General features: G+C 41.9%; 1 protein-coding gene across 1 annotated transcript in view; it reads right to left on the bottom strand.

The window, feature by feature from the left end:
* The window catches only part of arid5b (AT-rich interaction domain 5B), a 70,828-nt gene that overhangs the window by 57,666 nt on the left and 383 nt on the right, over positions 1–12,779 (bottom strand). Inside the window, exons 2-3 of the mRNA XM_056435783.1 lie at positions 12,503–12,757; positions 2,407–2,641 (exon numbers count right to left, since the gene is read on the bottom strand). Coding sequence (XP_056291758.1) covers positions 2,407–2,641; positions 12,503–12,757 — 490 coding nt within the window. The remainder of the gene's footprint in view (positions 1–2,406; positions 2,642–12,502; positions 12,758–12,779) is intronic.

The raw sequence follows: 12,779 nt of genomic DNA on the forward strand, positions 1-12,779 counted from the left end.
TGTGTGGCCCTCTCTTTGCTTTCACCCTATATGCAGAATTTAGCTTTTGTTCACTTATTAAACCATAATGCAGATCAGGAAAAGAACATGTCGTTTTGATATTTCAGACCCATTTGTCTTGTAATATTTTCTATATGTTGACTGTGAGACAAATCTATGTAGCAGTGCACTTAATTCACATTGTCAGTGTGCCAGGAACAGTTAGGATACGCACTGAGACGAAAGAGAGAGCGGTTTCCCTCGATAACAATGGCACACTTTATTGCTCTTTAGCTCACAATGTTTTTCTGTGCAGCTTGTGGTAGTGCTGCAGTATCCTGTTATGGGGAACAATCCAATTCCTCTGACATAGTTACACAGATCAGCCCGAGAATAGCAATCAGCAAATACATAATTCAAGTGAAAAGAGCGAGCAGTCCCTTCGATCCATTCTGTATACAACGCAAAAAGGAGCATACAGCTGTATCATAAAAAAGTCAGTTTAGTCAATGAGCCGATATTACACAGAATACAAGACGCTTTAAGGGTACTTTTACATCTGATCTGCTGCTGGGGCATGAATATTTCATTCCGGTAGTCAGCAGCATTGCAGTGGCATATTTCATATTTCTATGCAAACCCTTGCTCAGAGTAACGAGCATTTGCATTTGAAGAATAAGTGATATCTCTCCCTCTCTCCCAAACTCCCTGCATCGCTCATATTGTTAGACTGTCAACAACCAAGACCTCAAAGACGTAGTGAACAAACAAACACATGAATAAGTGAGTGTACGCCACTGATTGTCAGTGTGTAGCATGTGTGCATGTGGTCATCTATGTGTGTGTGTGTGTGTGAGGGTGTGTGCGTACGTTTGTGCGTCTCTGGTGCCCTGCCAGAGTCTGAGCCCGTTCTGCTGAGTGGGCAGATTCTCTGGCGGAGTGTCCCATCGGAGTGACAAGTGCATTTAAAAACAGCCTGATGGAGTCATTAACGACAGCGCTGCTCATTAGCAACACACGCACACACATGTACACATGCATACATTACACACACACACAACTCCTCAGTAGCAATGGCGTCATCGTCCGGCAACAGAGAAATCTATACAATCTTGTCAAAACGGCACATTTATAGAAAGCCCTGATATGGAACATAATGTCATTTAAGAAGCCGACTGACACATCTTTTTGTGAAAGCAAGCAATCACACACACACACACACACACACACACTCAAGCACACTGTATTGATTCCTGGAATAACAACAAAGCATCCATTATTGATCCTCTTGTCTTTTTTGTGAATGAGATTCAAGCAAATATCGAGTAATCAAGGGCATTACACACTGAAACACACCACAGCTTCTCTTCCTGGAAGATCAGGAGCAGAAAACAGTACAGGATTCATCAATAAACCACCTTTTTCTGAAAAAAGGCTCATGTTTTCAAGCCCAGAGCAGTTTCACTTCCACAAAGGCTCGAGGCATAAAATGATTATTAAACCTAAATTAATTGAGGATTAGAAAGCTAAATTTTTGGCTTAAATCTGCAGGATACATACTTATAATCTGGCAAGACGTGATAGTATTTCTAGCATGTTTGCTAAGCTACATTGTACCATTATAATCAGTATTAGGCATTACATCACAGCAATGTGAGAGAGAGAGAGGCAAATAACTGGGAAACAGCTTCAAGTGGAACATTATGTTCTTTCTGATTATGAGGCTCAAATGCCAGAGTTTCCTATTTGCATCGGATGAATCATCCGCAGAGACATCCAGCTCTATGTTGGGACTGATTCATAGGAAATGCTGACGAGAGACCCAAAGAACCCGGTGCAGGAATCAAACAATCACCAACACTTAATGGCAGCGTGTACATGATGAATACGCCAGTCAACCATTCAGACACAAACAGCAATGATCCTTAAAGCTCCTGAGATACACAGCCAATTACCATCCCAACTGATGGATAAGACGGCGTTGAAGGAGAAGTAGACTGCGGTTTGATGTGACTCAATTATTTCAAAACATTACTAGCTGAATGATGTGATTTTTGCAATGCTGCCTTTGTTGTTGTCGCACTCTGAAAAGAGCTGTTATACTGTAGGATGATAACGTGTTGGCAAACACGCTGCCATTACCTCTATCCCACCTCTATTAGCGTGATTCTCAGCTCATTATATCGGGAGGAATTCCAACAACTACTGATGAATTACTCCAGTCAAGACAACACTTGTTAAACCAACCAAAGCACAATAAACATAAGCTGATTTATGGTGGAGACGGCACTCAAATACAGAAACATTCAACACAGCAGCCCGGAGAAATTGTAAACACTGCAGTAACCTTTTGGAGGGAAAAAATGCAAACAAAAGAAATAACCTTAAAAAAAGACAAAATAAATGTGGGTTTCTGCTGACGCTCACCCAGCTGTGCCCTCTCCCGTTGGACATCCTTGAAGTTGAGTCCGCTGGTCAGGGTGCTGTCCCGGTAGCGGTGGAGGGCCTCCCGCATCCCGTTGGTCCCCAGCTCCCGAAGCACCGAGGGTTTGAGCGGCTCGGCCTTCAGACAGTGGGTCCATCCTGAGAAGTCCGGTACCGTCCACTTCGCCAAGTCCTCCAGCCGCACAACCACCTTCTCAGACACCGCAATTACCTCGTGCTGAAAGGAAGCGGAGGAGAATCCCAATTACAATCAGCACATGAACCATGTCTAGGTCATGGATTATTTCATTTTGCAACAGTTTGAAACAATTTTGTTGAACAGACGAATACATTTGTATAGCTTGAAATCGGCATGAAACCTATTTTGCTCAGTAAATAATTGCACAAACAATTTGTGATTAAAAGAATATACTAGTGTACTCGTGCCAACATGCCATTTTGAGCATCCAATTTTATATTTTAGCATTTCTTTTCTCACATTTTCAGTTCCCCTTTAAACAAATAAACAGTGAATGTTTACATTATACTTGAACCGCTGTTACCTACGGAAACATATCGCTCTCAAATAATGTGCACTTTTTCTCTCATTTTAAACAACCTTTGGATACTTTTTGACTTGATTTTTGCTGTTTTTAAATCTACCAAGTCAAGTACAGCCTTTAATTCAATAAACGGTGGGTTAGGAGGTTGGTAATGGGTAGTTTTGTTTACAATTATAGCTCTGCTTTGAAGCACAGAACTTGTGTTTGTCTTCTGTGTGCTTCTACATTGGTACACTGAGTATGTAACAGTGGTGAGAGAAGTATGCAAAACCTTTATTTAACTAGACGTAGAAATGCCATTATCTAAAAATACCTCCTGTGTCAATGTGGAATACATGTTTGATGCTTATACAGTACACTACTGGTTAGAGAAATGATATACCTGTACTCCTGCATCATACTGATATATTTTAATGTAAAATCTTAATCAGCAAAGTAACTGTAGTAACCATAAGTGTAAAACATTCAGTGGACTCCAAGTAGAACAAGTATATAGTTCAAATGAATATATTTAAGTACATTTGTTGAGTAAATGTACTACTTACCAGTGGTACATTATGTAGTATAAACTAAACATAATCAGGGTGAAAATAATAGGATTAAAATGAGGATACAGATCGGAAACAGAAGCTTGTAGAAGTAACAGGACAAACAACAGGGCGTCCATATTTATCAACTAAATTGATTTGTAAGTCGAATAGCATTACGGCTGTGGATGCACATTAATGTAAGTAAATTACTGCACCATGAATATGGATGACGTGCGATTGCTGAATCTAATTTATGCCAGCAGCTAAATCAATGTCAATGGGGACGTAGATGTTTTGAGACTTTTTGATTAGCATTTAGGAAGCCCGGCTGCCGATGTTCACCGTGAATGTTGAGATCTGTATGCTTTCAGCTCAGCGGCTGTGTTTACACCTCGAGAGTGTAGAGGAGTAGAGGAAATGTAATCTGTTAGAATGGGAGCGTGATGATTGAACAGGAGAAAGCTGTGAGCCAGTGGTCTCCCTCACATACAATAAAATAAATACAACACTGTCAGAAAACTACAGATGTAAATCTATTGCAGTGGTGTGCATGGCTGAATAACTGTGGCGCTTTTGTGTACATACTTTATCCCGTTCAGCTTGGCTTAATACGATTTGCTCTCAGTGTGCCCTTCAACCTTCTTCTTTTTTTCAGGTTGATTCAACCCCGTCTAATAACTCACATACTTGAAGAACTACAAGTCCAATGTAGATGCAAGGAAGCAGAATGTGTTTCCATTCGAAGGGCTAATGGCTGAAGTGCTTGTTACCGACAGAGTGGAGTAGTGTGCTGGAAGATGGCTATTTCAGAAACAGGGAAATCTGGAGGACAGATGTGTGCAGGCAGAAATGCAGACACTCTGAGTAGATCTCTGATGTTTACCTTGGTTATCTACGATTTACCACACGTATGTCCGCCTGTACATGCATCCCCTCAAAGAGCCTGTATACTACTGACATTAAAATAACACTCATTTACTCATTATGGATATATTTACACACCGTATGCATACATGTAAAAAGAGAGGGGGGGGGGATGCAATAAAAGCTCAAACTATACGATCCAATAACATTTAAAAGGACAACTCTGCAGTAAATCCCTCCGATACGGAGCTTAAAATGTCAAGTTTTGTTGATCTTTTGTCTTTTTGAGCTGCATTTCCCGTGTTTAAAAAAGTTATTTCAAAGTGTTCCTGTTATTCCGTCGCCATATTACAAAAACAAATACACGAGCATGACTCTTCAGCGTTTCTGATTCACTCTGAGTGCTCTGTCTATACAATTACCCATATTCAGTTCTCACATCATCTGCAACTACAGGCATATCAAATCCCAACCAGTTGGAGACAGCATTTCCTTATAAAGGAAAAGCCTGTGAGGGATAGCTTGATATAGCTGTGCCTCCCCTCACTAAGTAGAAACATCAAACATGGGTTTTCGGTCTTCTTATAATGAGCTGTCTTCAGCTGTCAAGTGGTGGTGGGTGGTTGTAACTGGCTTTCCATGCGATGAAAAACTGACTGCCGTTTCTACCTTCAGAAAAGCAAGCCATTTGAATAATATAGAGCAGTAAAATAGCATTCAGCCTGCAGCCAATAACCACACCGTACTGTATCTCTACAGAATGTGCTACTGTAGTTTGATGCAATATACTGGCAGCGCACGGAGAAACATAACCATGAAATATCTCAGTTGAGTCCATTCGAAAAACAAAAATAATGCACTGAATGTTTTGTGGGCTGATGTGTGAGTCAAACAGCTATACTTCAAGGAATTCAAAAGCACACCGGAGCGTGAGCACGGAAACAGCAAACCGTAAAAACACACAGCCATTCCCTCCATATCAATCAGCTGAATGACACGCTGCCTTGTGTGAGTGTCAACAGATCCTGTTTGGGGACTTGTTCGGCTTGAGAGCAAAACACAACAGGTGAGAGCAATTCAGCAGCTGTCAACACAGTCCAGAATATAATCAGTCTATGAACGGAGCTGCAACAGGCCGCATCCATTAGCTTTCTTTTCCTTTTCTTTCCTTCACCAGCCAACTTTGCGCCGGCTGAAGTCTGTGGGCTGCTGTGTGATGAAAGCTCGTACAGTCAGGAAGCTGCATACCCGCTTGGGGTTTGCGCGGGTCGTGATTTTTGATTGAGAAATGCTATGGCGAATATTGAATATTTAGAACAAGAAATTGGGCTGTGTTTCCATGGAAAGGGGTTTGTGGGAACTAGTTATTGAGAAACGATCACAACAACAGCCCGGTTCCCGTTTGCCTCGACAAAATACAAATAAAAACAGAAGAATTTCTACCAATAACGAGACGAAACGGCTGCAACTAATGATTGTTTTCATTAATGTGTCATTAATACTGTATATTATAGATAATATAAGCTAATAAGATGAACCAAAACAACACTTCATCTTACTTATGTTTGTCCGACCAACAGTCCAAAATTCAAAGCTATTCAATTTACAATCACATAAAATGACAATTATATTACTCAATGAGTCAATTTACAGAAAATGTATCTGCAATTGTTTTGATAATCAATAACACGTTTGAGTTGTCTGTTTTTTTAAAGTTGTATTCATTTTCTGTCAAATCAATTAATTGACTAAGTCCTGCAGCACATTACACACACATTAATCAAACCAGCGGCATTCATCAGATTTGGGGTTTAATAGCTGTGCTTCAGGAACCTGCCCGTCTGTAAATGTAAATGCTGCCCGTCCACACTGTGCTGTCATTTCCAGTTAGGCAGCTGATAGTTCAGCAAAGCGGCAGACACCGCCAGCAGGCCACTTGATAATATAGGTCAGAGGACTGCGAGCCCCCAGCCAAGAGGTGACACTACACATCAGCAACATACCAAACGGCCCGGTGTCATTTCAGACGCATTCAGAGCATTTATACACTCTGAAATTGAATCCCGTACTAAATGACTTAATGTGTTACCAGAATTGTACCTCGACTATGTCAATAAACGTGCGCGTTCTCCAACTGCTTGTTTTATGATCGAGTTAAAATGCAAGGTGACACATTAACAGCTGAATGCTACATTCTGTCTCCGTTCTTCTATCAATAATTCATGTTATTACTGCAGCGGCAAGATATCTACAAAAACATTACGGAGTGAATTTATTGCTATGACTGCACATAATGGAGCCGAAAGTGGGGGGAAAAACAGACTTCTGGAGATAACTCTGTTCCAGCAAAGCCATGACTCAAGCAATCTCATTGAAATTAAAATCCATATCATTGAATTTGGATGGATGCGGCAGTGCACTGGTGGCAAAACAGCACATGAGGGACGTTCCCGATTCTGTACACGGTGATCCAATTAGAAACAATGCAGCCTTAAGTATTCCATATCACTCTGAACAATTTCACTGCGAGAACTCCACGCCACTGTGCGCGGACAGTGAGGGAGACATTCCTGACTGTCAGCGTTCTGCGGCGGAACGTCTCATCGCTCGGACAGGACTTTCAGTTCGGGAGTCAAGGGGTGCACGCTCCTGGTGGGTGTCTTTCTATATTGTGGGTACACACACACACACACACACACACACACTGACACAGTGTTCCTGTCATGCTGGGAAGGTTTCAGCCTGCTGCCTCAGAGAGGTCAGCACTGGAATTCCTAAGGCCAAAGGAGATTAGTAATTGAGTAATGGACATGGTGACATGGACAATGAGGAGACAGAGCAGAAGAAGGAGAGGGAACGAAAGAGCTGGCGAGAACGAGACTATGAAACACAATATGAGTTCATTATCTATCTCCCCTCCCCATGACTGACCTTGGCTTCAGTGTCCCAAAACAAACTTATCTAGGAATTAAAAGGGAGCTCTGGGGAGTAAGCCGGGGACAATTGAATTAGAATATGTTTTTACGAGAGTGCCTCAAGACTAGAACGAGTTCAAGGTACAACATTTAAAAAGGTGAGAATCATTGTACATAATGTTCTGCCACTTAATGCATGCAGTTTATTCATATGCATAAACGTTGCTGTAATATCTGCAGGGGTCCTGAACTCATCTTTTATTCACTGATTCCATTAAGAGATTGCACTCACATGAGCCGGGGTGATATATGAACTTAGCATTCTTTCACGGTGAAAATGACAGGAAAAAAAGGAGAGCGATAACAGGAGTTTTCAAAGGCTTTCCGAAAGTGGGTGAGGCATCCATCATGTAAGGTGACACCACAAAAAAAGCTGCGTCAGCTCCCTTGAATCACAGCAGCTTTGTACTCTCGTATTTTAACAAATGCACAAACACAAGAATAAAAAACAGATTGAACGCTTGATGATTCGACACGCTCTAAATAAGACACACAAGAGAAATATTGGCTGGAGTACTAAGCAAAAGCTTCTCATCTGCGGCTGTATTCTCCTCAAAGGTTATAATAACGATACACTGTAGCTGGGGTCACTGGAGTCATGCATCAAGGCAAATGTGTGCCTGTTCAAGTGGTTAGGCAATGACAAAGTGGGAAAAAACTGGCTAAAGAGCATCAAAAGTCTCCTGACAATCTGACCGCTGCTGTAACATGTCATTACTCAGGCTGCAGAGACACAACACAGTGTGGTGAGAAGAATCAGGAGACTGTGAAGGATGGGAAATGGGAATGACAACTCCTTAACCAAATGGGAAATATTAGCGCTTTTTTTTTTGTTGAGTCTTTGAAGTCCAGGGTATTCACTTTTAAAGGTTTTAAATTACACTATACTAAAAAAGAGCTGGCAATAATTTACATGCTATTCCAGCAATGGTGAGGAAGGAATTCACTGGAGGGCAGTGTTCAGAGTTAATGACTTGTTCTGCGGCAGGAGGAGGCTACACATGCACGCTAAAAGCCCCCCCCCCCTCTCCCCTCCAACCACCTAAACTCCTGCTATTGTTGTGTGAATGAGGAAATGTGGTATAATCTGCAGACTAGACAAGACACGGCAGTAGTTTGGATGTTCTGCAAAAATATCACTGTAAAAGTTCTGCAAAATTTCACTATAACATTTAAACTCGAGTCATTTGGCAGAACGACCTTATCCATCAAAATGCTGGTCGCATATCTAAGCCACTTACACTTAACTCAACCAGCATCCCAGATGCCTGAATTACCCATTCAGGGTTTTTCCCCTAGGAAAAATCAAAGAAGCAGCAAATGAATACAATCTAATTTCCCTACAAGCTGGCTTTCCAAGCACTGAAACACATGCATGGACTACTGCCATGTACTGAAGAAATGGCTCTGGACGCATGCCAAAGTGTTTTCCACAGCAATCAATACTGGCCTAGTGCTGCAGTCCCCAGCCTGTCAGTGTGTGTGTGTGTGTGTGTGTGTGTGTGTGTATGAATGTGTGTGTGCCAATACCTTGTCAGCTACAGGGACAGAATAGAGGAGAAGAGAGGTCAGATGAAATCAGAGGTGATGATAATAGCACATTAATATAACATGATCCAGAAATATCCTCAGCAGTTGTGAATTCCCATGAAGAGCGCCTTGCTGTATTTGCACTAAAGTATAGTGTAAGATAAGCATAAGTAATTAACCGCCTGGAGCAGAGTATACAATAAGTGGGTGTTATCTACAACAGCTCTCTCCTGAAACGAGGGGTCCAGAAACAGAAAGCGTTGCACACCAGCAGGAGGGGCGAGCGATTTGCAGTAAGAAGAAGTAATGTGTCACTCAATGAGTTTTAAAACACATGTGACTGTTTAGTCAGTGGCAGTTTGCAGGCACACAAATAGAGCAGAGGCCCAGTGGAGGGTTTGTCATAATGGGTGAGCAGCTCGACACAAAGCCTGTTTAAAGAGCAAGCAGAGCTCAACTGGTGGGGGTAAACACTGCTTGTCAGGCTGAGATACAATGAAAAATAGAGCTTCCTCCACATATGGAGTTAATAATTAACCCAGAATAAACAAAATACAATAATACATAAATAGACTTGTCAAATTTCTCTGGATCTGTTCGCCAAATATCCAGCGGACAGAGGCCCTGAGGGGCTCTCTGTATATTCAATGAATCACTATTTCTATTTCCAGCCAAAGCTGACTGGATTTAAAGCTGGCTGCATTTAAAAAGGAATTGACCTCCAACCCTGTGACAGAAGAAAAATAAGCACAGTAGGTCATGGGTTGGTTCCTCTTGTCACCGCACAGCAAAACATGGCAACACAGCGCAGGAGAGGCTGAGAGCAAACAAATACCTGAGAAATAACCAGGAAATTACATCATACCTCGGCGCTGAGAACACAAGTGAATCAGTAATCCAATTCCAGTGAGCTAGTTCAATATGAGGCTATTCTGATGTTTTTGGAAACAGTTGTGCCTTTTGGGTATTTGGGGGATATTGGGCTTCAGCCTTAAGATAATATCCTATGAGATGTAATCTCACAGACAAAAAAAAGGAGAAACACTGTCCTGGTTGTTTACATGTCAAATGTTAAACATGCTTCTGTTTTACGTGTGAAAATATTTGAAAGTCGTTGTGAGAATAAATGTCACGAGCCTCAAAGACACCAGGTTGTGGCTTTACCTCACGATGTGTGTTGTGAAAATAACACACTTCCTGAGCGCTGCATGTTATCAAGTTCATATCTGCGTGTGTAACCATTCGATAATTTGAATTCAGTTACAGATTCACAGAGTAACTCCACCGCCATTAATCTGTCTCTAAACACTGCTCCAGAGGAAACAGTTGTAATGTGAGCTTTATAAACTCCGCTTCCCCGCGGAGCCATAAATGAACTCCTCTCTAGTGGTTACATTTTAAAAACAAATAGTCTTGTCACACACACATCACTCAGATTTAAACAGCTGATGAGTTCAAAGTCACAGTTTTCTTTTTGTGAATCTGGTTTACCCTTCCTGTTTGTTTTTGGGATTATAGGTTGCATCTGTAAGCACTAGCTGACTCACACAGTGCAGATTACTGTTATGGGGCAAAGTCAGCGAGAATCTGAATGGGCTCAGTGAAGGTCATAAACTGACATGAAGTTGTCCAGGCAATTTCCGCTGTGTAATACAGTAAGTAGTCCGATTTGCTAAAGAGCAGGAGGCCTGACAAGCCCTTTAATTGAGATCAGCCGGCTGACACCTACACTGCACTTAAAACATATCATCCTTAATTTGTATTATTTCATTGTTTGGTTTATTCTATTAGAAGACTGCAACTTCAAAGCATGTGCCATGTGTCTCTGGTGCGCGGCAGGATTGTGTGCTGTGATGCAAGTTGCTGCATAATTCATGCAAGCAGATAGATTGTATTCCTCTTCTGCTTATGCACTCTGTTGTTGAATACACAAACCATACCTCTGGAATTTGATCTGCGTCACCGTTGCAATCGCAGAACCTTTTCTGATTCAAGATTCAAGTTTTTTATTTGGCATTTGTGCCCAGACCAACAATCCATCCAGAGTCAACAGTTTAGAAATAACACTATGATAAGAAAGAAAGAAAAAATACAAAATATATAAGAATAATACACTATACAGACGGTGGTAATATGTACAGGGACAAGAAATGTGCTTGTATACCGTTTTAAATTCCAGATAGTAATAATATGTCACATATTGCCCATGATAAGTGTCGTGAGGTAGTGTTGGTTTAATTTTTCCAATAAAAAAACAACCCCAAATAGACTGGAATGTAAGCACTTTGAAATGCAAATAAGTCTTTGGGAAAGGGGCGGAGCCGGCTTGTCGTTGTGCAAGTGTGGCCTTGGAATCGGCGGTGCATGCACTCCAAGTAATTACTAAATAATTGCAGCGTGTTAGAGGCTAAAGCGAGAGGGCTTCGGGAGATGATACCCGTTCATAGAAGAAGTCTGCCACAAAGATGATAGCTTGTCTAAGCGACAGCCCATACATAGCCACCTTTCTAAGGGGAAATGTGATAGCCACTCTTATTACTCAAGAGGAAAGAATGTAAGTAAACCATCAGCGGAAGAGTCGAGTACAAACACGGGCTTTGTCCTTCCCCATAAACAATATAACAGCAGCAGAGAATAATTTCCATCCAGCCGCAAGTGATCACAAGCAGAGAGTAGTAATTAAAGTGCTGTAGTCGCTGGTGGAGGGATATCGGGGGGAGAAAAACAACACAGCATTTGTTTCACAGCCGAACTCTCAATATCTGAGTAATGCCATTCAGCGATGTAACCGGATCACAAGCGCCACATATGGCCACAGTCAATCATAACTATTGCTTTTTTCTGTGCCAACAACAGCGTAATGTAACACGGGGGCGTTTTTTTTAAGTGCCGCCTCATATGAGAGCTGACAATATCACATTGTTGAGGATGGAAAACATAATATGCAAAGCAAAGTAGTTACAACCTGTCGGCGTTGGCCGTGTGTGTGTGTGTGTGTGTGTGTGTGTGTGTGTGTGTGTGTGTAGACGTGTGTGTGTGTGTGTGTGTGTGTGTGTGTGTGTGTGTGTGTGTGTGTGTGTGTGCGCTCTCTCCGCCACGCTCTCTCCGACTCGCTCTGCCTCTTTCCACATCAGGCGGCATTACAACATATCTAATAACTATGTCGTTAAGAACGATCTGAGCCTGGTTGACCCCACGCATTCATTACTGTTTCGCAATTTCCGCCCATATGTCAGCGTTTGACACGGTTTACCAAGAAATGAAATGACAGAGCCATACGCGCTGGATTCTTGCGGATTTTACCCCCTTTATAACACAATTAACCCCATAGAGCGCAGCAGCAGTCTTATTGAGCGCAGCTGGACACGTGCACATTCAGCAGTTGACACCACAATAGGCAGATATAGGTTCACTAAAACTAGAGAACAAATATGATAAATAGTAGGTCAATCATTTAGCTGCTCGGGCACATCAATGTCAGTATTGATGGACGGAGAGCACACATGCACTGCCAACTCGTAATGCAGTAAAGATGCTGGTTAATGAAACGCTCGCCAGCCAGGCTAGAGCACAGATAATAAAACACGTCGAAACCACCAATCATTTCTCATTATTAATTATCAATATATAGCCTTACCTCTCCGTGGATGACCGTGCGTCCCTGGGGGGTATCCTCGGGTAGAAAATAAAGTTTGGAGCTTGATAAAAGTTGCTTGCTTGTTCTTTCTTCCCAGAGCAGCTGAAGCTCCGCTATGCAAATAGGATCCTCCGGTTTACATCTGACGAAGAAAAAGTCTCCGAGAGACAGAATCCTTGGTTTGCCGTCCCGGTGAAATTTAAAGGCTTTATAGAATATATATGGTCCATGTAAACTGCAAGACGAGCCCACCCACTGTTGAGGAAACACAAATGGA

Source organism: Pseudoliparis swirei, chromosome 17 (genome assembly GCF_029220125.1).
Source record: "Pseudoliparis swirei isolate HS2019 ecotype Mariana Trench chromosome 17, NWPU_hadal_v1, whole genome shotgun sequence".
Classification (NCBI taxonomy): Eukaryota; Metazoa; Chordata; class Actinopteri; order Perciformes; family Liparidae; genus Pseudoliparis; species Pseudoliparis swirei.